Genomic DNA, 27564 nt, shown 5'->3' on the forward strand with positions numbered 1-27564 from the left:
TCCATCATTGGTGAAGTTCAGAATGCTCTTTGATTGTAGGTGAACTATACATCCCAGTAACTACACTTGCCGCACTTGCTCCCTTGCCTGGCCCGCTTTGGGTCCGGAGGCGTGCCTGAAGACCCCGGCGTGTGCACCAAAAGTCACCTCTTCTCCTGACTTTCTCCTCAGCCATTGGGAGCAAGAGAGAAAGAGAGAGAGAGAGAGGTGGAGATGCCCACCTTTCCTGAAGGTAGGCACAAAAACAAAGGAGGGAGCGGATGTGGGAGATACCTCCAGCCGGAGGGGCTCTCTCTCTCTCTCTTTCTCTCTCTTGGTCCCAATGGCTGAAGAGAAAGTCAGGAGAAGAGGCGACTTTGGGTGCGCACGCTGGGGTCTTCAGACACGCCTCCGGACCCGAGGCGGGCCAGACGTGGCGGCTCCGCCCCTTGGCCCACCTGCGGATTGGGGAGAGGAGAGGAGGCGGGTGGAGCGCCGGGGGATTGGGAAAGGGAGCCGGTCATGGGGAAGGGATCGAACGCGGAGAACGATTGAGCGCCGGCTCTGCTTGCGCACCCGGTGGCCAGGTGGAGCAGGAACGAGAGGGGCTAGGCGAGGCTCAAGGGCCCAGCCCCTTTGGGAAGAGGATCGCCCGGCAGCGAAGCAAGAAAGCCGAGGCTCCCCCCAGACTGCTAGGGCTGTTGTGAGCTGAGGGGGCGCTCCTCAAGTGGCGGTTGAGGGGCATTTACAGAGGTGCCTCTGCGCCCCTGACAAAAAAAAAGTGTTCTGCGACCGCTTACTTTGCGTAATGGACGAGCCGCCCCTGGTTGGAAGCTTAGCTACGTTCCTCCGTCAAATCAGCTCCACCTGTAGAGAAGCTTCATTTATTTATTTATGTATTGACTTTGCTTCTATACGGCTGTATCTCAAGCCCGAAGGCGACTCACAGCGGTTCACAAACAGTAAAAACAGTAGAAACAGCCGTGGTTCCATACAACATATAACAATTGACTTAACACATTATCCATAAATTACCAATAAGCAATTACAATGCACAATTATTACAAAAAACAACCGTACCCAATCTTCTCATCATCCAAGCGTAGTCCAGGTTCGTCGTCCATTGTTCCATTCCTATGTTCCATTACCAGATTGCACTAAATTACTCAAACGCCTGCACAATCAGCCAGGTCTTCACCTTTTTGCGGAATACCATTAGAGATGGTGCTAGTCTAATGTCCGTAGGAAGGGCGTTCCACAGCCGAGGAGCCACCACCGAGAAGGCCCTATCTCTCGTCCCCGCCAGCCGAGCTTGAGAAGCAGGCGGGATCGAGAGCAGGGTCTCCCCGGAAGATCTCAAACTCCTGGTGGGTTCATAGGCAGAGATGCGGTCAGATAGGTAGCTTGGGCCGGAACCGTTTAGGGCTTTAAAGGCCAACGCCAGCACTTTGAATTGAGCCCGGTAGCAGATCGGTAGCCAGTGGAGTTGGCGCAACAGGGGGGTTGTATGCTCCCTGCGCTCCGCTCCTGTTAAAATCATGGCTGCCGAGCGTTGGACTAGTTGGAGCTTCCGAGCTGTCTTCAAAGGCAACCCCACGTAGAGAGCGTTGCAGTAGTCTAAATGGGATGTAACCAGAGCGTGGACTACCGTGGCCAAGTCAGACTTCCCAAGGTATGGGCGCAGCTGGTGCATGAGTTTTAACTGTGCAAATGCTCCCCTGGTCACCGCTGGGTTCCAGGCTTCATTTCTTATGAAATTCCGGGGGGAAACAGTTCCAGTGGACTCCAGCTGGAGAATCTACAAAGCCTTGACTGGTAGGTCTACTCGGGACCCAAGAAGCAGTTTGGAACCGGGAGTAGAGCCCACACCAGCAAAGTTTAGAAATTAGATTGCCCAAGGAGGCGTTAAAAAGGGGTTTCCTCTTAAAGAAAAGAAACAGTTCATGAAGCCAGTTGCCTGTCCCTTGTGGACAAGATTAAGAAAGCCACCAGTTGATTCAAAGCCTTGAAGCATTGGTTTGACCTGTTGAAGATCTGAGAAGTATTTGATTGTTTTGTTGAAGATCTAAGCAATAATAAAAGACTTTGTTAAACTTGTCAAACTTTTAAAGACTCTGTATAGGAAAATCCTTAGGGCCTCTCACTCAAGGCACCCCGGCTTCCTGCTTGGCACAAAGAGCACGTCCTGTTCAAAAGCCAATTGCTATAGGCCCAGTGCGTGACAGCACAACAACAACAACAACAACAACAACAACAATAAACATGGCTGTGGCTCACAAATGGAACTCTGAAAAAGGAGACCAAGGAGAGCCTGATTCTGGCAGCCCAAGAACAAGCTATTCGAGCCAAGATCATCAAAACCAGAATTGAAAAGTTGACGACAGATCCCAAATGTGGACTCTGCAAGGAAGCAGATGAAACAATAGATCCCATCCTCATCTGCTGCAGGAAGATTGAGCAGACAGACTCCATAGACACACAACATATATAGGAAGACGCTCAGAGGCTATTTAACAATCCAGTTTTTTTTCATGAGGGTATTCTGGCCACCAGGAGAGCTGTCTCTTCACCGACCATTTGTGACACTGATGAAGTATTTCTTCATTCTTTGCATGCTTGCTGTAGATTTTTATGGCCTCATAAATTAGTTAAATTAGCCTCTCCACGTAGGTGGTACCTAAATTTCCTACTTGATAGTTGCCACTGTCTTTCGGGCTGCAAAGGTTGACAACAAGCTACACAAATTGGTCGAAAACTCACTCCGACCCGGGCTGGCTTTGAACTCATGACCTTTCGGTCAATAGTGATCTTAATGAAGCTGACTCCCAGCCAGCTGCGCCACAGTCCCGGTGCTTGTACGCAGATGACCTAGTCCTCATCTCCCCCTTTCATTTGGGTCTTGAAAACCTTCTGAAGGCTTTCCGTACCTACTGCCAAAAGGAATATCTCTCAATAAGTTCCTCCAAGACCAAGGTTAGGGTTTTGGCCGGCCCTGCCCCAGGTAGACATGGGCTTTGGACCAACTTTAACCTGCATCGTTTCCAAATGAAGGGAAGTTGGCGCAGTCTCAGAGGAGAGCAGCGAGGACGATAAACAATAGCTGAACACGAGCCAGTGGTGTGACGCTGCAGCAAAGAAGGCAAAGCAGAATTCAATTAGTGCAAGTGCAGCCTCCAAAGGAAGGGGCCTTGGGGCAGATCCAGAGCCTGATTAGAGGGATGGAGAACTGAGGCTGATGAAAAGCAATTGAGTTTAGTCGCCCTCATTCTTACATGTCCCCTTTCAAGAGGAGTGGGGTGGTTTGTACACGAGGCAGCAGTGTGGTGCTGCAGCAAAGAAAGCAAAGACGATTGGATGGATGGGGGGGGGGATCTAAGGGTTTTAAATTACAAGTGGGCTGATCGTGTTCTCCCTGTGGTAACTCTCTGTTTCTGTGCTCTCAGGGCCCCAGAGGCGAAAGAGGAGAGAAAGGAGAACCCGGAGCTGCTGGAGTTGCTGGACCACCAGGCGGAAAAGGGCCCACCGGGGACGACGGACCCAAGGGAAACCCTGTAAGTGGGGCCCACAAAGGGATGCTGGGGAGGGGAAATGGTGACACCGGCAATGGGGAGAGGATGGCTGGATGGCCATCTGGCGGGAGGGCTTGGATGGTGCTTTTCCTGCCTAATGGCAGAAGGGGGTTGGACTGGATGGCCCCTGGGGTCCCCTTCCAACTCTAGGATCCTATGCTTCTCATTGTCCCCACAAAGAGCCCATCAGCAGGCCTTTTTTCAAGAGGAACTGCGACAGGCAAGATAAGTTACTTCTTTATAAGCGTTTGGAAAAAGGAGGCAGATTTTATGGGATATTTGGCCAATAATATAGGTTGAGCACCCCTTTTCCCAGAACCTTAAATACCATATTACTCTATGTTGTTCCTGGGTTGTAAATGTGATTTCCTAATTGGTTCAATCATAAAATTATTTATTATTTATTTACAGTATTTATATTCCGCCCTTCTCACCCCAAAGGAAATTCAGGGGGATCACAGAAAACACACATGGCCATTATACACTGACAAGACAGACAACTGTACATGGATAGAAGTATATATAGGCTTTCCCATCTTTGGCATCTTGGAGGCTGTGCTTGGTTCCAACCACAGGGGGGTGCTGTCACTCTACGTTTCTCTGTCAAAAGAGCTTTGTTCATAAGCTTCCTTCTTGATCGAATCACCAGCATTTTTTGACATTTCCTTATGGGTACCTTTAATACCTCCCCGCTTTAACGTGGTACCTATTTGTCTACTCACATTTGCTTTTTGAATTGCTAGGTTGCTGGGCTAAAGGTCAGGAGCTCACCCGACCTGCTAACCGTTTGATTGACAAGATTTACTGCAGCTGGTGGTTAACCTGCTGTGTTAAAGCCCGGCCCTTTGAAACATGGAAAAAGTTGATCAAACTGCAAAAACTTTGTTTTGGTGGAAGGGACATCAAAGAAAGTACTACACAATTAAACAGGAAATAACAGTTTCAAACCAGGAACAGATTCCCCCCCCCCCTAATTTTTGTTACATAGTATATTGTTGTTGTTGTTGTTGTTGTTGCTATGATTAACTTTATTTCTGTCCCACCTTCCTCCCCATTGAGACTGAAAGTGGCTAACAATCATATGACTCAATCTAATAACATTTATTTACAAGGCAATACAACAGTTATATACCGGTGTTAGTGAATGATGGAGTAACTGATAGAACTGATTCCATCTGAACATTAGGAAGAACTTCCTGACTGTGAGAGCTGTTCAGCAGTGGAACTCTCTGCCCCGGAGTGTGGTGGAGGGAGGCTCCTTCTTTGGAGGCTTTTAAACAGAGGCTGGATGGCCATCTGTCAGGGGTGCTTTGAATGCAATATTCCTGCTTCTTGGCAGAATGGGGTTGGACTGGATGGCCCATGAGGTCTCTTCCAACTCTAGGATTCTCTGATTCTAAATGTAACGAGAGGGACTAGGCACGGATGTCACCAATACTATTTGCAACCATAATAGATATATTAGCAAATGTAATTAGGAATTATGATAAATTAATAAGGATAGGACAAGAAACCGACAAAATTAGCCTGTTTGCCGACGATACAACTGTGACTTTAAAAGGAATAACAGATAAAATGAAGATGATAGGAGAACATAAAAGGCAATACAATGCTTTTTCAAAACATTGATATATTTGTGAATGGATATAAAGTTAAAATACAATAAGTGCAACTAAAATAACATTTAAAGCTCACCATCCCACCCTCTTGCTCTTGGACCCGAAGTCCTTCATTCCAATAAGGTTCGCTGTTACTTGTGGTAACTAATGGCTTCCTCCCTCTTCTCTTTCTCTCTCTCTCTCTTGTTCTCTTAGGGTCCCGTTGGTTTTCCCGGAGACCCCGGACCCCCTGGCGGAATAGGGCCGCGGGTGAGTATGGCCCTCCCCTTCCCCCAGTTATTTTTCAATAACTTTAAAGCATTGGCTCTTTTTATTGCAATTTCCAGTGTGAGCTAAAGGGTATCAGAACTTTTACAGAACAACCTTTTTACAAAGAATGACATTGGACATACAGGCACGCAGACTCTATGCAACGACATTGGGTTCACAAACCCCTATTACATTGGCTAACAAACAGACAAAAGAGGTTTACATTTTCACTTAATGTTTACACACTTATAAACATGCGTTCATTCTCATGCATACATCACCATTCTTCCTCTGTCATCTCCTGGAGATGAATATCTGCTTATAATAAATAAATAATATAATAATAAACTTTATTTATACCCTGCTACCATCTCCCGAAGGACTCGGTGGGGCTTACATGAGGCCGAGCCCACAATACATCAATGATAAAGCAATAACAACAATTAATACAATAACATAAAACTCATAACAAAAAATAAACAATAAACAATAGCAGTAACACAATGGCGTTTAAAACCTATGCCTGGGCCAAATGTAATAATTAAAATTTAAGAATAATGCTGAGCATGAACAAATGAAATATGAACTCGGATGGAGTTTTCAGAGTGGGATGGGGCGTGCAGACATTCCTAGATCAATAGTAAAGTGTGCCATTTTAATCCAGGTAGGTGATAAATGGTTTTATCAAACAAGCAGAACTACCACTTAATATGGTTTACTTCAATCTGAAGGGAAACATCTATAGTTAACAGAATATTTTGTGAACATAATGCTGGACTGTATGTTATAATAAACCAAGTTTGCGTTCAGTCATCAGATGAGGCTCTCCCACTATTTCATTTTGTTCTGGATCATTCAGAATATCCTCAAAACCAATGCAGTCATAGCTGCCTTTCAAAATATCCAGTGACAGGTTAGAGCTATGAAGGAAAGGGAGACGCTGGGCCTGTTTCACTGCTTTGAATTCCATTTGCAGCTTAAATGGTGCATGCAATCCTTGAATATTTCTCAGAGTAGAAAAGTTCATTTTTTCTTGACTTAATGTAAAATTTTTCTCTGATAGCTCCAAAGGATGAGAAGGAAAAAGTTCATTCTTCACATTTGCAAAGCCTCTATGTATCACACCATGGCTTTCAAATGCTTCTCCTACTGAAAAGTCAGCAATTGGAATAGTATCCTTTAGCTGAGATCCAAGCCCTCTGGTGTTCATCTTTGCACAGTCACTAGGCACCAGGGACTTCCTTCCGGCTGCGAGGAGTGATGGGAAGAGGCGCGGTGACGTAAGCACGTCCCTCCCGCGCGCATAGGGAGAGAGAGAGAGCCAATAGTAAAGTGCATTTCGGGGACATATTGCTGGGAGTTTCCTTATTCTGGGAAGGCACACTGGAACAACCACGTTTTCAGGCTCCTCCTAAAGACTGCCAGAATTGGGGCATGCCTGATGTCCTTGGGGAGTGAGTTCCAGAGTCGAGGGGCCACCACCGAGAAAGCCCTCTCCCTCGTCCCCACCAATTGCGCCTGCGATAGAGGTGAGAGTGTGAGCAGGGCCTCTCCAGATGATTGAATGGGTCGTGTGGGTTCGTACACAGAGATGCGGTCACGCTTAGGTCAAACCCTGCTTCCTTGAATCCTCCAATGCACAGTTCCAAAACTTCCATAATGCCAGAACACTTCTAAAACATCAAAATGTCAAGGACCAGATCCCTGTTTTCCACACAGCAGAACCTGACTTCCTGCACAAAATCCAAAATTCCAAAATCACACTCCTTCCTCTTCCCTTGAGAAAAGGAGGCCTTCACCATCTCTGTCCTTCCCATGGAGAAGAGCATGGTGGGTGAACAGCTCCACTGTCTGTCATACTTGAGAATTATTAGATTGAGTCTTTTATAGGAATATTCTGCTGATGTCGTAAATAATTGTCCCGTGGGAATTATCTTGAATCTTCACCTTTTGCCTTCAGGTAACAAATCATTGTGTTCTGGGTTTGACTTATTTATTTATTTATTTATTTATTATTTACTTTGCTTGTATACCGCTCTTCTCAGCCCTTAGGCGACTCAGAGCGGTTAACAACAATTCCAATATACACAGTACAAAATCATTGGACATTTAAAAGCAAAGCGATTAAACATCAAACATCAATACATCAATTTAACAAAGCCATCACGTCCCAGCAATAAAATCGGAATCCAGTCTCCATATCCATTTTCCGTGTTCTAATAATCAATTGCACTGCGTAGTTGAATGAACGGGGGGACTTGAAAGAGCATTGTCTTTGACTAATGTAAACAAAGATCATTTCCTTTAGAGTTCATCCGGTTTCTGGTCAGCAAATGTTGACAGATGTAAACAGATGTAAAAATTTCTCTTATCATTGCCATAGTTCTTATCACACTTTACTTTTTCAGTTCTCATTAGCAACTTTTAATTACAATCCATGAAGCAGGTAGTTAGTCATTGCTGGCCTAAATATTCTAGAATGGTGTCTCCAAAATTATTAGCTATGATTCATTCATCTTTCATACAATTCCATTCATACCCACACATATCCAATCCACATGTATCACATCTGCACATTATATTCTTGTGTCACTGGGGCCTTGACCGAGGGCCCATGGTGCCTCTCTTCCTCCTCCTCCGCAGGGCCAAGATGGTGCCAAGGGCGAGCGTGGAGAGGATGGGGAGCCCGGAGAAGCGGTAAGTGTCCTGGTTCCGGATGAAGGCGGGTTTCTGTTCTACCTGCACTTGCACCCAAACCTAGCCCCTCCAACATTGGCTTGATTTGGAGATTTGTTTGCTTCCACTCATGCCGAACTCTAAGAACGAGAGACTTCCACATTGACCTTCATGGACTGAGGAGTTGATTGGCCAAAAGTAGCCAAATGCATTTCAGTAGTGAGAAATGTGGGGTGCAACGCTTTGGCATAGATATGGGATGGGGCACACCTGGCTTGGAAATGACCCATGGGAAATGGATCTAGGAGTCTTAGGAGACCACAAGCTAGATATGCAGTTTTAATTAGTTAGTTAGGTGATTCCTTGTAGCTCAAGGATGATTGTCTTCCAGGTGTAGTGTCTTGGCGGTGAAACCCTATTCTTGTCTCGCATATTCTCCCACAGTGAGGACATCGGTAGACAGAAGACGGTCCTGATCAGGGTTGGCTTCACACGCTTTCCTCTTGGCATGTTTCTCTCTTTCACCCTGTATTTGTCCCTCTTTAAATTCTGCAGCACTGCTGGTCACAACTGACCTCCAGCTAGAGCGCTCAAGGGCCAGGGCTTCCCACTTCTCTATGCCAGAGTTTTTAAGGTTGGGTTTGAGCCCATCTTTAAATCTCTTTTCCTGCCCACCAACATTACATTTCCCGTTCTTGAGTTCGGAGTAGAGTATGCTTTAGGAGATGGTGATCGGGCATTTGGAAAACGTGGCCAGTCCAGTGAAGTTGATGGCAGAGGACCTTTGCTTCAGTGCTGGTGGTCTTTGCTTCTCCTTCCAGTATGCTGACATTTGTCCGCCTGTCTTCCCAAGAGATTTGCAGGATTTTTTGGAGGCAGCGCTGATGAAATTGTTCCAGGAATTGCATGTGATGTCTGTAGACAGTCCACGTTTCGCAGGTGTAGAGCAGGGTTGGGAGGACAATAGCTTTATAAACAATCACCTTGGTATCCCTACGGATGTCCCGGTCCTCAAACGCTCTCTGCTTCATTCAGAAGAATGCTGCACTCGCAGAGCTCAGGCGGTGTTGTATTTCAGTGTCAATGTTGACTTTTGTGGAGAGGTGGCTGCCAAGGGAGTGGAAATGGTCCACATTTTCTAATGTGACACCATGAAGCTGTATCTCTGGCATTGGAAAGGGATTGGCTGGCGTCTGCTGGAACAGCACTTTGGATTTCTCGATGTTCAATGACAGCCCGAGCTTCTCATATGCTTCTGCGAAGGTGTTTAGAGTGGCTTGTAGGTCTTCTTCTGAATGCTCACAGATGACGTTGTCATACTGGAGTTCTATAACAGATGGTGTTGTAACCTTGGTTTTGGTTTTCAGTCTGCTGAGGTTAAATAACTTGCCATCTGTCTGATAAATGATTTCCACTCCAGTGGGAAGCTTCCCATCAACAAGATGAAGTATCATAGCGATGAAGATGGAGAATAAAGTTGGGGCAATAACACATCATCCCTGTTTGACCCCTGATTCCACCTAAAATGGGTCACTTTGGGAGCTATTGCTGTCCAAGACTGTTGACATCATGTCATCGTGGAGGAGCATTGGCATTGGAGAGGGATTGGCTGGTGACTGCTGGAAGAGCATAAGATTGTTGTTGTGTGTTTGTTGTTGCATGCCTTCAAGTCATTTCTGAATTATAATGATGACGACTCTAAGGTAACTTTATCACTGTGTTTTCTGGGCCTGAGAGAGTGTGACTTGGTGGGTTTCCATGTCCAAACGGGGAATCCGAACCTGGTTCTCCAGAATCATACTGTAACCACTGCCCTTTTGCCAAGGTAAAGTCTGGGCCCTCATCCACCCTGGTCTGACTCTTTATCTTGTTGATATATTTATTTATATCTTGCTTGTTTCTCTTTGCATTTCTAGGGTTCTCCAGGTGTAACGGGAGAGAATGGACCTCCCGGCCCCCCAGGAAAGAGGGTGAGTTGTGAAGACAGGGTCCTGCTTTTGCCCTATGAGCAGGGTCTACTTTGCTTTGGTTTTCTTTCTCCCAGAAAGTAAACAGAGCTTGTTTTGGGGAGGAGAAAGCGGAGGAGGTAGGAGGGGAAAGGTAGCACAAAAGAGGTACAGAGGCAGCACAGGAATACCGGGCTGTTCCAAAAACGTTCAAGTCTCGTAAGGCCAGATAATGGAGCAGAGGGAGCAGGAGCGGAAAGGCAGTACGTAAGAGGTCAAGGGGCAGCACAGGAAGATCCTGACATCCATACCAGGAAGGAGAACCAGTGCTCTGCATCTGCTTAACAGGGGTCTTCTCTCCCTCTCTCTCTCCAATCAGGGCCCCGCCGGAAGCCCAGGTCCCGAAGGAAGGCAAGGCGGCAAAGGCAAAAAGGTGAGCCTCCCCAACAGGTAAACAACTCATCTCTTACCTGGTGGAAGGGTTGATCTGGACGAGGAAGAAACACTGGGCAACAAGGCCAAAGAGGCACCAAGATCTCCATTAAAGGCCACATTTACTGGAGGTCATTAAAACAGAGGTTGCAGGGGGGTTTCTGGACTGTGGACTAGATGGCCTCTAGGGCCCCTTTCAACTCAGTTTAAGGAGGGTCACTATTATCTCTTGCTATTATTGTCATCAATGTTCATTTGTAAGTTGTGATCAATTAGAATCTTTGGCCCTGTCTACAATGCCATATAATGCAGTTTGAAATGCCATCATATGGACAACGTAGACTCATACAATGCAAAGGTAAAATACGAAAATGTTATGCAATGGTCGTTCTTTTCAAAAGCACCTGAAAATATTGATGGGTGGACTGACGTTATATGTGGGCTTCGTCCGAATGCGGCTGACCGATAAAACTACTTGAAACATTTACTTCCTTGTTTATTGATTGGCTTATTTGATTCCTTTGAAACCCTTTCCCCCTCCTCCTGTGTTTCTTTCCAGGGCGAAGCAGGAGCCGTGGGCCCCCCAGGGAAGACGGGCCCCGTGGGGCCACAGGGGACCCCGGGGAAGCCAGGGACGGATGGACTCAGGGGGCTCCCAGGATCAGTGGTGAGGAAAAGGGGTGGACCGGACTCCGAAGGGGGGTCCCCTTTCAGTGGGGGCATTGTGGGGTAGTCTCACTTTGGGGGACAATAGGGCCCCTGGAGATAAAGAAGTGGGGAGGACCTCTAAGGGGAGTGTTTTGGGGGCACCGCTGAATGGGGAGGCGGGGACTGCATGTTGGGGTTGGGGGGCTGAAGTGTGGGTCCAAAATTTGGCGGTGGTAGGGGGACCGTTGTATTGCGGGGATGCAGGGATTGGATACTGGAGCCCCCCACTCCCTTGAGCAGTGGGGGGGGGTTGTGCTGAAGTAGGTGATGGAGGTGGGGTGGATGGATGGTTGTGGGGAGAGCACTGGAGTCACTGCAATATTGGGGGAAAGGATCAGACCCTGCCACCTTCCTCAAGGGGGGAATTCAGGTTACGGGGGACTGTGCTGATAATATTTTGAGACTGGAGGAGGGGGGACCACTGTAGGGAGAGTGTAATGGATTGGTCTACCTTACAGGGTTGGTGTAAAGGCAGTAGACAGGCCTGGCTTGGAAAAACTAAGAAGAGCAGGGATTGGAGCAATCAGGCAGTTTCATAGCTGGAAGTGTGGTCTGATTGGCTGATGAAATTGGAGGAAGTTGCTTAGTAACTGGAGATGGGCGGAGCCATAGGAAAAAGAATGAGCTAATACAGCCATAATTGTCAGTTGGGAGTTTGGTGTTGGAAGAGTTCAGAGTTTTGAAGGTGAAGGAAGGAAGAATTTTGGGAACTGTTTAGCAAAATGCCACTTTGAGGAGAATTCTTAAAACCTTCAAGGAGAAGGAATAAGAAGTATTAGTGAGCCTCTATAGTTTTAGAGTGCTGGTGTGGAAAGAGGGTTGAAAAGGTTCAAAATATCCTGTTTGTATTCCTGTGCATTGCTTTTAAGAAGCTCAAGTTATGGAACCATTCTCTGTAAAAGTAAAGCCTGACAGCTTATTGAGACCACTACGCATCTGTACTGTTCAAGAACCAAATATACACAACATATTCTTGTTTTATTTCACCTGAAGAGTTTGTGTGGCTTCTTGAACATTCCAGTGAAGGAGGTGGCCTGTGAATCAATGAAAGGTGGCAGCAAAAAGAACCTTAATAATCAATTGGTGGCAGCAAAGAATAATATAATATACAGTGGTAGCCTCCCACTGTCCTGTCTTGTGTGTGTGCCTGCGTGAGGGCCCCTTGTCCCTCACATCCTCGCATGGCCATACCTGACATCTAGGCTTTATTGCAGAGAGAGCATTAGGGGCACAACCAAAATGAGGGGACAGGGACTGGATGCTAAGGTCCCCCATCCTTTGAGGGATGGGGGCCCTGTGCTGAAGTAGGGTGTCCAGTGATAAGGGTCAGGGGGTGGAAGCTTAGTACAGGAAGGTCTTCCAGCATCTGTGGTGAGGAAGAGGAACTAGATACTAGGGAATTCCCCTTTTGAGGGACTTGGAGGAAATGGAGGGCAGGCTCACTTGGAAATGGGGGGTGGGCACTGTACCAGAATTGAGTGTCTAGAGATAGGGATGGATGTGAGGTGGACACTGCAGGGAGAAATCTGGGGGGCACTACTTCATGGTCATTCAGGGACCAGATGCTGTGACCTTCCACTTCCTGTGTTGGGCAGGAATGTGCTGCAGTGGGGCATCCAGGAATAAGGGTTTGGGGAGGGAGGTGGGGGAATGGATGACTGTGGGGAGAGCATTGGGGGCACATCCATATTTGGGGTGCGGGGACTGGACACTGGGGTCTTCCACTCACTTTGGAGGGGACTGTGCTGAAATATAATATTTGAGAGCTGGAGATGGATGTGGGCTGGGCCACTGTGGATAGAGCATTAAGAGCATTGCCATATAGGGGATAGAGACCAGATACTACCCTCCCAAGAGGGGCGATTAGGAGTAAGGGGGACTGTGCTGAAGTGTGGGTCTGATAATATTTTGGGAGTGGAGGTGAGCATTGGGGAACAACCGAATAGGGGGAAGAGACTGGATGCTGGGGTCCCCCACTGTAAGACTGTAGGATCTATCTAGCAATATTAAATAACCACTCACAAGTCGTTTTTGCCTTGAAATGGATATATTGCTTGTGTCTCTGCAGCAAAGAAAGACACTACTGACTTTTCCCCACCACCACTTCCTTTTATACACCTTTCCTGCCCATCTCCCCCTCTTCTCAGTTTCCTTATTAGAACTTGTTGCTTCACAAGTTCCCATACAAGGTTTCCAGCGCCCCCTGTCGGCTTCAAAATTATTCAGCAAGGATTATTCAGTCAGGATGTCATCGAGGGAATTTGTGATGTCTTCATGCCGTCAGAAATTTGACTCCTGACACCCACTCAGTTGAGGGATGGGGAGACTGTGCTGCAGTAGGGTCTCCAGGGATAAAGTTTTAGGATGGAGGTGGAAGGATGGATGGGTGGATGGCTGTAGAGAGAACATTGCCATATGGGGGAAAGGACCAGATGCCACCCCCCAGAAGGGGGGAATCAGGGTTATAAGGAACTGTGCTGAAGGGCTTGGGGCGGAAGTGGGGGGGGGGCACTACAGGGAATGCATTGGGGCCCCTGCTGTATAGGGACTGGGTGCCATGGTCCCCCATTTAGGCTTGGGCTTAGGGAGGTGGGGAGACTCTGTTGAAGTGGGGCATTCACCAATAAGGGTTTGGGGTGGAGGTGGGGGACTGTTGCAGGGAAGGTATTGGGAGGGCCCTGCCTTTTAGGAGGGGACTTTTACGTAGTAGGAAGGGAAGGGTCTGGCTTGAGGGAGGGCTTGGGGAAGCCACTATGATGGACAACAGGCCCCATCATCCCCAGCCACGTTCCTCTTGGAGAGGGTTATTATAGGAAAGGAATGAAAGTTGGACTCACCTGGGGATGGGGGTGCCTCTGGGGTTGGAGGTGGGATGCGTTGGAAGTGCCTCATAAGTTTGGAAGCCCCCTCCCTCTTTGTTGGCTCTCTTGCTTCCTCTGTGATGCAAAGAGATGCTCTTCATGGTGATGTTTTCTCTGCCTTTCCTCCTTCCTCGATCCCTCTCTCGTCCTTCCAAGATGCAGTTAGCTTAGATCAGCACCATGAGCAATGGAGTTCCTACAATTAAGATTAGTTTCCCTTCTCAAGGCGATGCCCACTGGCTCCTTAAATCCAGAGATCTATCCACTGAATGCATCCCAATAGGTTATGGGCCCAGGTGGTTTTGAGAAATTCAAGTAGATCAGGCAAGGGCAAACTTCGGCCCTCCGCCAGGTGTTTTGGACTTCGACTCTAGTTTATTTATTGATTGAGTTTATTTATTGATTGAGTTTATTTATTGATTGATTATTATTTATTTACTGTATTTGCATACTGCCTTTCTCAGCCGGTTGGCGACTCAAGGCGGTTTACAACAAATCAGTACACATAATATCATAATACAGGTTAAAACATTAAAACAATATGAAACACAACAGAAGCAATAAAAACATCATCATTAGCGTCTCCTTATTATAAAAACATTGTCCAATTCCCTCGTCGAGTCATTCGGTTTCCGATACCAGTTACTCTGCATTTGTAAACGCTTGCTTAAACAACCATGTTTTAACTTGTCTCCTAAACTTTAAGAGGGAGGGAGCCGATCTGATCTCCCTAGGGAGGGCGTTCCATAGCCAAGGGGCCACCACTGAGAAGGCCCTGTCTCTCACTCCCATCAACCGTACTTGTGATGAAGGCGGGACCAAGAGCATGGCCTCCCTGAACGATCTTAAGGTTCTAGATGGTTCATAACCCTCTCATCCCCACCAACCGTACTTGTGATGAAGGCGGGACTGAGAGTCCAGGGCCTCCCTGGACGATCTTAAGGTTCTAGATGGTTCATAACCCTCTCATCCCCACCAACCGTACTTGTGATGAAGGCGGGACTGAGAGTCCAGGGCCTCCCTGAACGATCTTAAGGTTCTAGATGGTTCATAACCCTCTCATCCCCACCAACCGTACTTGTGATGAAGGCGGGACTGAGAGTCCAGGGCCTCCCTGGACGATCTTAAGGTTCTAGATGGTTCATAACCCTCTCATCCCCACCAACCGTACTTGTGATGAAGGCGGGACTGAGAGTCCAGGGCCTCCCTGGACGATCTTAAGGTTCTAGATGGTTCATAACCCTCTCATCCCCGCCAACCGTACTTGTGATGAAGGCGGGACTGAGAGTCCAGGGCCTCCCTGGACGATCTTAAGGTCCTAGATGGTTCATAAGGCGAGAAAGGTTTGGACGGGTAGATTGGTCCAGAACCGTTTAGAGCTTTGTAGGTGAAAGCCAGCACTTTGAATTGTGCCTGGTAGCAGACTGGCAGCCAGTGGAGCTGGCGCAGCAGGGGAGTTGTGTCCAGTTAACAATCTGGTTGCCGTCCATTGGACCTTTTGAAACTTCCGGACAGTCTTCAAAGACAGCCCCATGTAGAGAGCATTGCAGTAGTCTATACGAGATGTAACCAGAGCATGGACTACTGTGGCCAAGTTCCAAGGTTGAAGTCTAAAACACCTGGAGGAGGGTTGAAGTTTGCCCTTGCCTGAGACAGATCAAGACCACCAGTAGAGAGCAAAGGGGGTCCTGGCGATGCCTAGTCATGCTTCCCATGGAAGAACTAGTGGCTGGAAAGAGGGATAGTGTAGCCCACCATCCCCTGCATCCATGCTTCTCTAAGGGCGGAGTGTTCAATGCTTTCCTCTCTCTTTCAGGGAGCCCAAGGAAAGCCGGGACAGACAGGCCAAGCAGGACCTCCGGGGCCAGTGGTGAGTGTCCGGCCTCAAGGGGTCGCAGTGGGGTCAAGGGTGGGTGCCACCAATGGGGCAAACACCAAGGCTCTTGTTGTCTATCTTTTCTCCGCAGGGCCCCCCTGGATTGGCTGGGCTGCGAGGGGACGTCGGATCCAAGGGAGAGAAGGTGAGACCGCCGTTCCCAGTCTGAGTTAGTCTCTCATTTTGGAGTCTTTGTTTGGAGACCACGAGCTGAACATGAGCCAACAATGTGGTGCAGCATCCATAGAAAGAAGTCTAGATGGAGGAAAGTAATAGTGACCCTTTATTCTGTCCTTTGGTCAAGCGTCACTTGGAGTAATAGCCCTGTGTCCAGCAACACCATTCAGAAAGGAGATGGGCAAGATAGGACAAGTCCAGAGAAGTGTCAGGAATACTTTTTTGATGTTCTTTCATCCGTTTTCAGTGGGACGGAGTGCGTCAGGTACTTTCAGAGAAAGAAGCTGACACACAGACACACAGGTATATTGATTACATAGGCGAAAAGGGGAAGCATCACATAAGCTCTTAACATTCACTCATCACCCATACATTCAACATTCGTACTCACCATCCTTCATCATTCAGTCCATCAGGCTTCTTGGAAGGAGGCGGGTGTTCAGAATGCAGCATTCCTGCAGGTCTGGCACACTTTGCAAGAGAAAGAGCATCTCCTTATCTAGCAATTTTGGGTTATCTATTATTAGGTTGTTGTAGTTTTTTTCGGGCTATATGGCCATCTTCTAGAGGCATTTTCTCCTGACGTTTCGCCTGCATCTATGGCAAGTATCCTCAGAGGTAGTGAGGTCTGTTGGAACTAGGGAAATGGGTTTAGATATCTGTGGAATGACCAGGGTGGGACAAAGAACTCTTGTCTGTTGAATGTTTCAACTGACCACCTTGATTAGCATTTGATGGCCTGACAGTGCCTGGGGCAATCTTTTGATGAGAAGTTATTAGATGTCCTTGTTTGTTTCCTCATTGTTGTTGTGCTGTTATAATTTTAGAGTTTTTTAATACTGGTAGCCAGATTTTGTTCATTTTCATGGTCTCCTCCTTTCTGTTGAAATTGTCCACGTGATTGTGGATTTCAGTGGCTTCTCTGTGTAGTCTGACATGGTGGTTGTTGTTGTGTTCCAGCATTTCTGTATTCTCCAATAATCTGCTGTGTCCAGGTTGGTTCCTCAGGTGCTCTGCTATGGCTGACTTCTCTGGTTGGAGTAGTCTGCAGTGCCTTTCATGTTCCTTGATGCGTGTCTGGGCAATGCTGCTGCGTTTGGTGGTCCCTCTGGAGACTTCTTGTCCACAGCTGCATGGTACACGGTAGACTCCTGCAGAAGTGAGAGGATCCCGCTTGTCCTTTGCTGAATGGAGCGTTTGGATTTCCTTGGTGGGTCTGTAGATAGTTTGTATATTGTGTTTCCTCATCAGCTTCCCTATGCAGTCAGTGGTTCCCTTGATGCATGGTAGTTCATTTCCATGGTTTCCTCCTTTCTGTTGACATTGTCCACATGCTTCTTGTGGATTTCAATGGCTCCTCTGTGTAGTCTGACATGAAGATTCCATCTGAACATGAGGAAGAACTTCCTGACTGTGAGAGCCGTTCAGCAGTGGAACTCTCTGCCCCAGAGGGAGTGTGGTGGAGGCTCCTTCTTTGGAAGCTTTGAAACAGAGCCTGGGTGGCCATCTGTCAGGCGTGATTTGAATGCAGTATTGCTGCTTCTTGGCAGAATGGGGTTGGACTGGATGGCCCATGAGGTCTCTTCCAACTCTTTGATTCTATGATTCTGTGGTGGTTGTGAGAGGGATCCAGCATTTCTGTGTTCTGTGTTCTTAGAGAGGAAACAATCAGAGACATCTAATCACCTCTCAACAAAAGATTGCTCCAGGCACTGCCAGGCCATCAAATGCTAATCAAGGTGGTCAGTGGAAACATTCCCACCTAGCTCCAGCAGACAAGAGTCCTTTGTCCCACTCTGGTCATTCCACAGATATATAAACCCTTTTACCTAGTTCCAACAGACCTCACTACCTCTGAGGATGCTTGCCATAGATGCAGGCGAAACGTCAGGAGAGAATGCCTCTAGAACATGGAAACTACAACAACCCAGTGATTCCGGCCATGAAAGCCTTTGACAATACATTCTTAGGTTGTTTAGATAGCCTGTCATTCATCCCAGACTTGCTAGAGCTACACCAGTTCCAGAACTGAAAGAGTCATTGTCTCTGACTATGTAAACACGTATTGTTTACACCAAAAGATCTCAGGTCAATTCTCATCAGTCTTCTTCAGCAACACTGTTCATGCCAAAGTTAATCAAATTCTTCACCTCCTCCATAATGCCATTTTCCAGGATTTAATTTTAGGATGGGATCTTCAATCATGCCAAGCCTTAATTGGCCCTAGCCTGACCCAGTCATACAATTTCATGTGTGCATCCATTACAGAAGGGTTCTGCGATTGAGTCTGGTCCGCCTGCCCACCATCCACCTCATAACCCTTCTTTTTCCCCTCCCTGTCTATCTCTCTCTCCTAAAACCAGGGCCACCCCGGCCTCATTGGCCTGATCGGACCCCCAGGAGAACAAGGGGAGAAGGGGGACCGCGGCCTCCCTGGTCCCCATGGATCCAAGGGCCCCAAAGGAGAAACGGTGAGTTTTGCGGCAGGGAAGGAACGAGCGGCACAAACCGTGTCCACCATCAGGTCTGGAAGAGCCAGGAACCCTATACCTGAGACAGATCTCAAATGCTTTAACTAGTGGTGGCGATCCATGCGCTGGTCTATGGGGGTCACAGGGCTCTTTGTTGATGGCTTTGGCCCATTCCCCCTCTGCCTCCACTCTGGGTTGTCCGAGTTTGAAATAGCCGTAGACTGTTTCCTGCTTGAACTCATTTCTTCCCTGTTTCTTCCATCTGCAGGGAATCCCCGGTCCGTCTGGCCCCATTGGCCCCGCAGGACCTCCCGGATTGCCTGTGAGTCACCCTGGACCCCCTCCTCTTGGCCCCGCCCCTTTGCTCTCCTTTCCAGAGGCACCCACTAACCTGCATTTCCTCTTTTTCTAGGGTCCCCCCGGACCCCAAGGAGCCAAAGGAGCCACCGTAAGTCTCCCCTCCCACTTAGTCCTTCAGAGGTGAATATCAGGGTGGAAGACCCTCTCGAGAGGACTGACCTCGTGGGATTTCTTTCTTTCCGTCTGTCTTTCTAGGGTGCAGCAGGACCTAAAGGTCAGCGCGGAGTGAACGGACCCCCAGGACATCCGGTAAGCCCCCCAACCCTGATTTCATTCCAACTCAACCTCAGATAAGGCCCTCTCCAGAACTCATTGCGGAAAGGAGATCTAGAAAACGGGATTCTGGAAGTCCTTCTGTCTCTCCCTCCTTCCTTTCTCTTGCCTTCTGTCCTCTGTGCTTCCTTCATTTCTCCTCCTGCTCTCATCCTCTCCCCCTTCCATTCGCTCTCCCTCCCTTCTTCCCTCTCTTTCTCTCCTTCTCTCCTTCCTTCCTTCCTTCCTTCCTTCCTTCCTTCCTTCCTTCCTTCCTCTCTCCAGCTGTTTCTTGCCTCCTTTCTTCTTCCTCCCTCATTTCCTTCCTTCCGTCCTTCCTTCCTTTCTCTAGCCCCTCTTCTCTCCTTTGCTTCTCTCCCCTCTTACTTCTTACTTCCCTCTTCCTCTCTTCCTTCTTCTCTCTCATTCTCTCTCCATCCATCCTTCCATCTTCTTTCATTCCTTCCTTCCCTCCATCCATCCCTTCCTCTTCTTCCCCGCTTCCTCTTCTTCTCTCTACTCCTTCCCCACCTGACTTCCTTTCTCCCTCCCTCCTTCTTTCTTTCCTTTCTCCTCTCACCTTCTCCTTTCTTCTTTCCTTTTTCACTTTAATTTATGCCCAAGCGAGACATTTCCCCAAACATGCGAGCACAACTTTGCTGCAATTTGCACCCACGGCTCATGCTCACAGCTTGCTCTCCCAACCACCAGCCATGGCCCCCTCCCTTCATGGTCCCTGTTTTGAGCGGGGAGGGGTGGGGGTACTCCAGCTGTGCCCTTTGACCCCACTGCATCCCGCCCTGTCTCCCTCACACCCCTTTTCCTCTGCCCCCCAACTCCAGGGCCCCCCAGGAGAGGTCATCCAGCCACTGCCCATCCAGAGGCCCAAGAAGAACAAGCGCTCGGTGGACGGCAGCCAGATCGTTCCGGAGAAGGAGGAGGAGGAAGAGAGGATGGCGGCTTCGGAGGCAGGAGGGCACCCCCTTTCTCAGGGCATGGAGGAGGTCTACGGGTCCCTGAACTCCCTGCGGCAGGAAGTGGAGCACATGCGGAAGCCCCTGGGCACCAAGGAGAGCCCCGCCCGCACCTGCCAGGACCTCTGGCTCAGCCGCCCAGAGACTCCCGACGGTGGGTGGACCGCTCAATTGGTCCTAGGAAAGAAAGGGGCAATAGCTTTGATGGCAAGAGTTATGGGAGTAGATTAGTCACCAGGACACCCCTAACAGTGGGTGGACCCCCACTCAGTCCTCCAGATGGATGGGGGAGCCATTGTAGCCACTGTATCATTAGTTGAGAGTGCCATAGGCAAAGGGCCCAGAGACCCTCACATTTGGGTTACGTACCATGTGTTGGGGGGAGGCACATGCCACCAAGAGACCCCTGATGGTAGGTGGACCCCCACTCAGTTCCCTGGGTGGATGAGGAAGGCATTTTAACCACTGTATCATAGGTTGGGGGTGGGACACATGCCACCTGGTGCCATAGGCAAAGGGCTTGGGGATCCCCAACCGTGAATGACCCCCCCCCCCATCCCCTTGGGGGAAAGGGGCATTGGTTTTGATGGCTAGAGTTGAGTGGAAGAGACTTGTCACCAGACACCCCTGGATGGATGGAGGAGCCATTGTAGTCACCCTATCATGGGCTGAGGGTGCCATAGGCAAAGGGCCCAGAGACTCCCAATGGTGGGTGGACCCCCACATGGACCCCTTGAGAAAAGGGGGCATTGGCTTTGAAGCCTAGGGAAGCCATCCTCAACAGTGGGGATTCCCCCTCTCCCTTGGTAACCCTGGAAGAAAGGGACATTGAAAAATGTCTTCATGGGAAAAACATTTCTGCACAAAAAATTCTGCACAGAAAGAATTCTGCACAGAAAAAGTAATTTCCATGTAGAAAAATGCTGTTGATACAAAATAACCAAATGTGGAGTCTGCAAGAAATACGGTAGGTCTCAAAACTTGAAAAATTTCATGTTCTATTTATATTTAACCAGTTCTTGGTTTCCATGGGTTCTGCATCCATGGGTCCAACTATGTCTTAAAAGTATTCGGCCTCAAGAAATAAGTCTAATATAACATTCCCACCCAGCTCCAGCAGACAAGAGTTCTTTGTCCCACCCCGGTCATTCCACAGATATATAAACCCATTTTCCTAGGTCCAACAGACCTCACAATCTCTGAGGATGCTTGCCATAGATGCAGGCGAAACATCAGGAGAAAATGCCTCTAGAACATGGCCATATAGCCCGGAAAACCTACAACAACCCAATCTAATATTGGTTTTGCCATTTTATAGAAGGCAATACGTATAGAGCGGGAAACATCTATGGATTTTGGTTTTGGAACCAAACCCCATCAGATACTGAGGGTCCATTGTATGTATATGTCTAAAAGTCCAAGTATGTATGCTGGTTTGTACCACAAAGGCTCTTAAGTGGTTTGATGGATCGGAATATAGATTACGGGTGTGTTTTTCCTGACAGGCGAATACTGGATCGATCCCAACCAGGGCTGCTCCAGGGATTCCTTCAAGGTCTTCTGCAACTTCACCGCCGGAGGAGAGACCTGCGTGTTCCCCAGGAAGGAGGTCCGGGAGGTAAGGAACGAGGAAAACAGGAAGGAAAAGACATGGGGAAGAAGAGGAAGAAGACAAAATGGGCTCTCGGGGGAAGGGGCTGTGCTTGGCCACTTCCTCTTCCCCCTCAAAGAGAAGCCAAGGATGACCATCACTGGCCCAAAAGGCAGGAGAGGAAAAAGCTAAATCGTTGTGATAATCATCCTTATAACTATATCTCTCTTTTATCACTTGGTTGAAATGCAACCAAGAGCTGTATGTATTACTAACTGACTGACTAACTAATACAGTAGGCTCTCAGTTGACTGGAACTCAAGGGACTGGAACTTTCAAGCAAAAAGACAATCAAATAAATTATTAATATTATTTGAAACACAACAAAACGAGTCCACAGCAGACAAGATCACTCTGCTGGCTGTTGTGTTGGATCACACATCGGACACTTCCCAAGGGTCTAGGACTGTGTGATGTATCGGTGAATAATGCGTGCAGATCCCAGTAAGGTGGCATTCTGCAGCTGGTAGATGGTAATCTTGTCAGCTCCGATTGTGTTTAAGTGCAGGCCAAGGTCTTGAGGCACTGCACCCAGTGTGCCGAGCCCCACTGGGACCACCTTGTTTGACTTGTGCCAGAGTCTTTGCAGTTCAATCTTTACATCCTCATATTGTGTCAGCTTTTCCTGCTGCTTCTCTTCAATCCTGCTGTCACCTGGGATTGCAACATCGACAATCCATACTTTGTTTTTTAACACGATTGTGAGATCTGGAGTATTGTGCTCCAAAACTCTGTTGTCGTTGTTGTTGTTATTGTTATTACTATTGCTGATGTCTAACTTCACACCAGCAGGCCTATTACTTTTATTATTGTTGTTGTTGTTGTTGTTATTATTATTATTATTATTGATGTGTAACTTCACACCAGCAGGCCTATTATTATTGTTGCCAATGTACAATTTTACAAAAATCATCATCATCATCATCATCATTATTATTGATGTGTGACTTCACAACAGCAGGCCTATATTATTATTATTGTCATAATCATAACCACCATCATAATTACTGGTGTGTAACTTATCCATAGTTTAAGGATAAGTTAAGGATAAGTTAATGATCGTGAGGTCAGGAGTATTATGCTCCAAAACTCTGTCTGAATCTGGAAGTCCCAGAGGAGTTTGGCATGTTCATTCTCTGTAACTTTTTCCGACTTGTGATCCCACCAGTTCTTTGTCGCAGGCAGATGGTCTTTGTGGCACAAGTTCCAATGAGTCCTCTGAGCAAGGGTGTTGTGCCTCTGCTTGGAGTCTGTCTGCTTCAATCTTCTTGCAGCAGCTGAGGATGGGATCTATTGTTTCATCTACTTCCTTCAGAGTTTACCTTTGGGATCTGTCATCGGCTTTTCAATTCTGGCTTTGATGGCATTTGTTCTAATGGCTTATTATTATTATTATTATTATTCAGAGTTAGAACTATTTTTAATAATTTAAGAGTCATTCTCAAACAACCAGAAATTACAGTTGTCCAGTATCTACCAATCCCCATGGCTGCCAATTCACTGTCATAATAATAATAATAATAATAATAATAATAATAATAATAATAATAATGTGATGATGATGATGATGATGATGATGATGATAGAATTTGGGACTGGACCTTAGCTTCCTTTTTGAACTACAATTTCCAGGATTGGTGGGGTTGACCGTGGTTGATATAGGGTTCCTGGGGGATTCTGGGAATTGCACTTTGGGAAGAAGTTACATGAGCTCCGTCTGTGCACAAGACATTGGTCCCCAGTTCGGTGAACCTCTCCAGAGTCACAGTAGTCCCCCTCTCTTTCCACAGGTACCAATGTCCGCCTGGGAGGAGGAAACACCCCAATCCTGGTTCAGTGAGTTCCAGAGTGGCAGCCGGGTGAGTGTATGGAAGGGGCACCCCAGGGGCCATCCAGTCAATCCCCTTCTGTTGGACAGGGGCTCCCAAGCAGCCACTACCAAGCCAGGTGTCCCCCATCCTCTCTTGTTGCCTGAGTGTCATACATTTCTCCCCGTTGAACACATTTTCTCTCCCGTCTGTTGAGGTCCCTTTGGGTCCCGATCCGGCCCTCCTAATGGGGATCATAGGTCCGAGGGGCAAGGGGTGCTCCCTACTGACCCCCCTCCCCTTCTCCCTGGTCCTGCAGTTCTCCTATGAGGACGCCGAGGGCTACCCGCTGGGGGTGGTGCAGCTGACCTTCCTGCGCTTGCTGAGCGTCTCGGCCCGGCAGAACTTCACCTACCACTGCCTCCGATCGGCCGCCTGGCACAGCCGCCTACCCCCTGCCACCGGAGGGTCCTCCACTTCAGTGGGGGGCTACCAGCAAGCCCTGCGCTTCATGGGGGCCAACGAGGAGGACATCAGCTATGACAACAGCCCTTACATCAAGGCCCTGGCTGACGGATGCGCGGTGAGTGCCACCCCCCTGCCTTACTGGGTACCTCCATCATCACCTTAGAAGGGAGACCAAAAGAGAAAGACAGGAAGAAGTATATGCAGTCTGCCCTCCACCTCTTCTAGGGTTTGGACACAAGGCATGGAGCGTTTTGGGAGTTGGAAGAACACCTGTCTAGGAAAGTCTGTGTTTTCTGGCATGACTTTGTGGTTACCTTGATGATCTAGGTCAAACTAGGCCAGATGATTTAGGTCAAACATAGGCAAACTTTGCCCCCCCCCAGGTGGTTTGGACTTCAACTCCCACAATTGCTAGCAGCTGATTTGTGTGTGTGTTTGTGTGTCAGGAGCGACTTGAGAAACTGCAAGTCGCTTCTATTGTGAGAGAATTGGCTGTCTGCAAGGATGTTGCCCAGAGGACACCTGGTTGTTTCGATGTTTTCCCATCCTTGTGGGAGGTTTCTCTCATGTCCCCGCATGGGGAGCTGGAACCGACAGAGGGAGCTCATCCACGCTCTCCCCGGATTCTAGCCTCTGACCTGTCGGTCTTCAGTCCTGCTGGCACAAGGGTTTAACCCATTGCACCACTAATAGACTGTTAGGAATTGGAGTCCAAAACATCTGGATAGCCTAAGTTTGCCAATGCCTGGTTTAGACTGAACCCCAAGACCCCTGATCTCCTGTATGGAGAAATATATTTGGGTGTCAGCAGCATACTGAAGACACCGCACCCCATGTCTACAAATGATCTCTCCCAGCAGTTTCATGTCGATATTAAAAAGCATTGGGGATAGAATGGGCAACCTAGAGAGTAGTTCTCTCTAGGCATCTCCTGGTCCTCCAGTAGTGGAAGGTGACCACAGGGTCACACTAGAAGAACTAAAGGAGAGTTCTCTCTCGGTCCTCCAGCATGACGATAGGAATTTGCACGAGAGGACTGACTGGGAGATTCCTCGCAACCGTATTTTATTCCAATCTATGAATAATCAAATCTGGAGGGATGACAGAGGGATGACTGTACATACAGAAGGTTTTCTCATGGCCTTCCAAGATGTCTTCCATTCAAACAGCTTTCGTGGGGACCTGCACAGCCTGGAAAATCCCCGAGTCCATTTCCAGGATTTCTGGCTGCGGTCGCCATATATGGCAGCTTTGATCTAGGATGCATTTCCCGTTCATGTCATAGCATCGTAGAGTCACAGGGTTGGGAGGGACAAAGTAAGTCCATCCACCCTGAGAAGGAGACTCTGCTGGACTCGGTGGCAGAAGCGCATTCCACATACTGACAGCCCTTCCCCTTTCTTCCTCCTCCCTCTTTCTCTCACCCCCAAAGCCCCGGAAGGGCCCCAGCTCCACGGTCCTGGAGGTGCTCACCCCCCGCGTGGAGCAGCTCCCCCTCCTCGACGTGCGCCTGATGGACTTTGGGAGCCCCGGCCAGAAATTCGGATTCCAGGTGGGACCGGTCTGCTTCCTGGGATGAAGAGGGACCCCCTCCGGACCCTCGCGACCCCCAGCCTCTGCCTTCGAAACAGCTGCGGAGCATCACCACGGACCCACCACCACCACCAGACCGAGGGCCCCGTCGCCGTGGTGATGGCCATATTGGGGGAGATGGGGGCAGCTGACCGACCAAAGACTCGGACTTCGGGACACCAAACAGATCTCTATTGCATTGCGTGTGCGTTTTGGCCACAACAGAAGAATCCCCAGTGGGTCTTGCCCTCCCGCTTGCCCCGGCACCTGCTTTGCATGCTCAGAAAGCCATTTAAGACACCCTCCCCATCCCCAGTTCCAAGATAGGAGACCCCCACAAAGGGGGAGGATTGCTCAGCCCTCTTCCCCACATGAATACACACAGAATCCTTGTCATTACAACATTCCAAAAGAGAGTGGGATTGGGACATCCCTCGATCTGGAAACTGAAAATCACATTTGTTTACCTGCCGCTCAGCTCTCCCAAGACTCCTAGACCCTAGACAGGCAGGTGCTCTCTATCTGTACTGTATATTACTTCTCCAAAAGACACCCCCCCCCCATTCCCAGTTCCAAGAGAGGAGACCCCCACAAAGGGGGAGGATTGCTCAGGCCTCTCCCCCACATGAGACCCCCTCCAATACACACAATTACAACATCCCAAAAAGAGATGGAAACTATACTTACAGGTGCAGCCTAGAATCACATTGGTTTACCTGCCGCTCAGCTTGTGCTCTCCCAAGACTCCTCTATCCTAGATAGGTAGGTGCTCTCTATCCATACCATATATTACTTCTGTCCATTTAGTCACTCTGTTCCTTTGGATGCAGCCTAGGATCGTATTGGCCTTTTCCGCTGCTGCAACGCCTTCTTGGCTCATGCTCAGCTTGCCTCCCACTGAGGTCCTTCCCAAAGGCCCTGCGCTCGGTGCTATCTCCTCCCTACCTCAGAGAGAGCAACCCCCTTTCAACCCAAACACTTCCCAACATTCCTGCTGATTTACATCTTCCTATTTTGGCCAAATCGGCGTTTGGGAAGCTGGAATGTCAGCCGTTTAAGACTAATCCCCCCTCCCCAAAAAGCAGAGATCTATTTCGGAGAAGCCCCCCGCCATCTCTCCGCGTTCAAACCACAAAAAGGGATCCGTTTTTCTCTCTCCGTAACGCCGCCCCCCGGATGAGAAAGAAGACTGTGTATTTCTATTTTGTTTTTATAAGAGAAAGAAAGAAAAAAAAATTAAATTAATTATATTATTTAAAGGAGTGGATATTAAAAAAGAGAAAGAGAGAGAGAAAGGAAAAGACTATTATTATTTTTTTTGGTCTCCTGCTGCACATTTTAACAGTATTTTAAGAGAAAGGAAATAAGAAAACAGAGTGCTTGGGAAATAAAAAAGGAAATCAATTTAATGATCTCTTGGTCGCCTACGGACAAAGATTTAAAAACAAACGGCCGCCCGAACCGGTTTTTGCCTTTTTGTTTTCTAAAAGGCACTGCGGGCGCCCCTTCGGTGCTGGGCGTAGGTGAACCCCAAAGGGGTCGTGGTTTTGTAAGTAAAATTGTGGAAAATTGTATTGTCTAATAGAAGAAAAAAATCTATGAATTTTGCTGCTCTTTGTGGGTCTCTTATTTTGATTTATTTTATTATTTATTTATTTATTTATTTACTGCACTTGTTGACCGCCGTTCTCAGCCCTAGGGCGACTCACGGCGGTGTACAACATATAAAAACAGTTTACAATAAGGGAATATCACAACAATAATATCAACATGACTATTACTAATATACAAACACATTAAATCATCCGCGCCGTCTCATCGTAGAATCATAAACCAATCTCGTTATCCATATTCCGTTCCAATTATCATTGCCAATTGTTATAGCACTTAGTCAAACGCCTTCTCGAATAACCATG

General features: G+C 48.0%; 1 protein-coding gene and 1 pseudogene across 1 annotated transcript in view; one reads left to right on the forward strand and one right to left on the reverse strand.

Annotated features, from left to right (window-relative positions):
* COL11A2 (collagen type XI alpha 2 chain) overlaps positions 1-27026 on the forward strand; it is a 141299-nt gene extending 114273 nt beyond the window's left edge. Inside the window, exons 51-67 of the mRNA XM_067465616.1 lie at positions 3423-3530; positions 5363-5416; positions 8060-8113; positions 10009-10062; positions 10418-10471; positions 11030-11137; positions 15856-15909; positions 16007-16060; positions 18456-18563; positions 18832-18885; positions 18976-19011; positions 19119-19172; positions 20018-20303; positions 21655-21767; positions 23591-23659; positions 23928-24191; positions 25509-27026. Coding sequence (XP_067321717.1) covers positions 3423-3530; positions 5363-5416; positions 8060-8113; positions 10009-10062; positions 10418-10471; positions 11030-11137; positions 15856-15909; positions 16007-16060; positions 18456-18563; positions 18832-18885; positions 18976-19011; positions 19119-19172; positions 20018-20303; positions 21655-21767; positions 23591-23659; positions 23928-24191; positions 25509-25655 — 1671 coding nt within the window. The 3' untranslated portion in view covers positions 25656-27026. The remainder of the gene's footprint in view (positions 1-3422; positions 3531-5362; positions 5417-8059; positions 8114-10008; positions 10063-10417; positions 10472-11029; positions 11138-15855; positions 15910-16006; positions 16061-18455; positions 18564-18831; positions 18886-18975; positions 19012-19118; positions 19173-20017; positions 20304-21654; positions 21768-23590; positions 23660-23927; positions 24192-25508) is intronic.
* On the reverse strand, positions 6066-6713 carry LOC137096239 (proteasome maturation protein pseudogene; annotated as a pseudogene).
* Positions 27027-27564: the final 538 nt, after the last annotated feature.

Source organism: Anolis sagrei, chromosome 2 (genome assembly GCF_037176765.1).
Source record: "Anolis sagrei isolate rAnoSag1 chromosome 2, rAnoSag1.mat, whole genome shotgun sequence".
NCBI lineage: Eukaryota > Metazoa > Chordata > Lepidosauria > Squamata > Dactyloidae > Anolis > Anolis sagrei.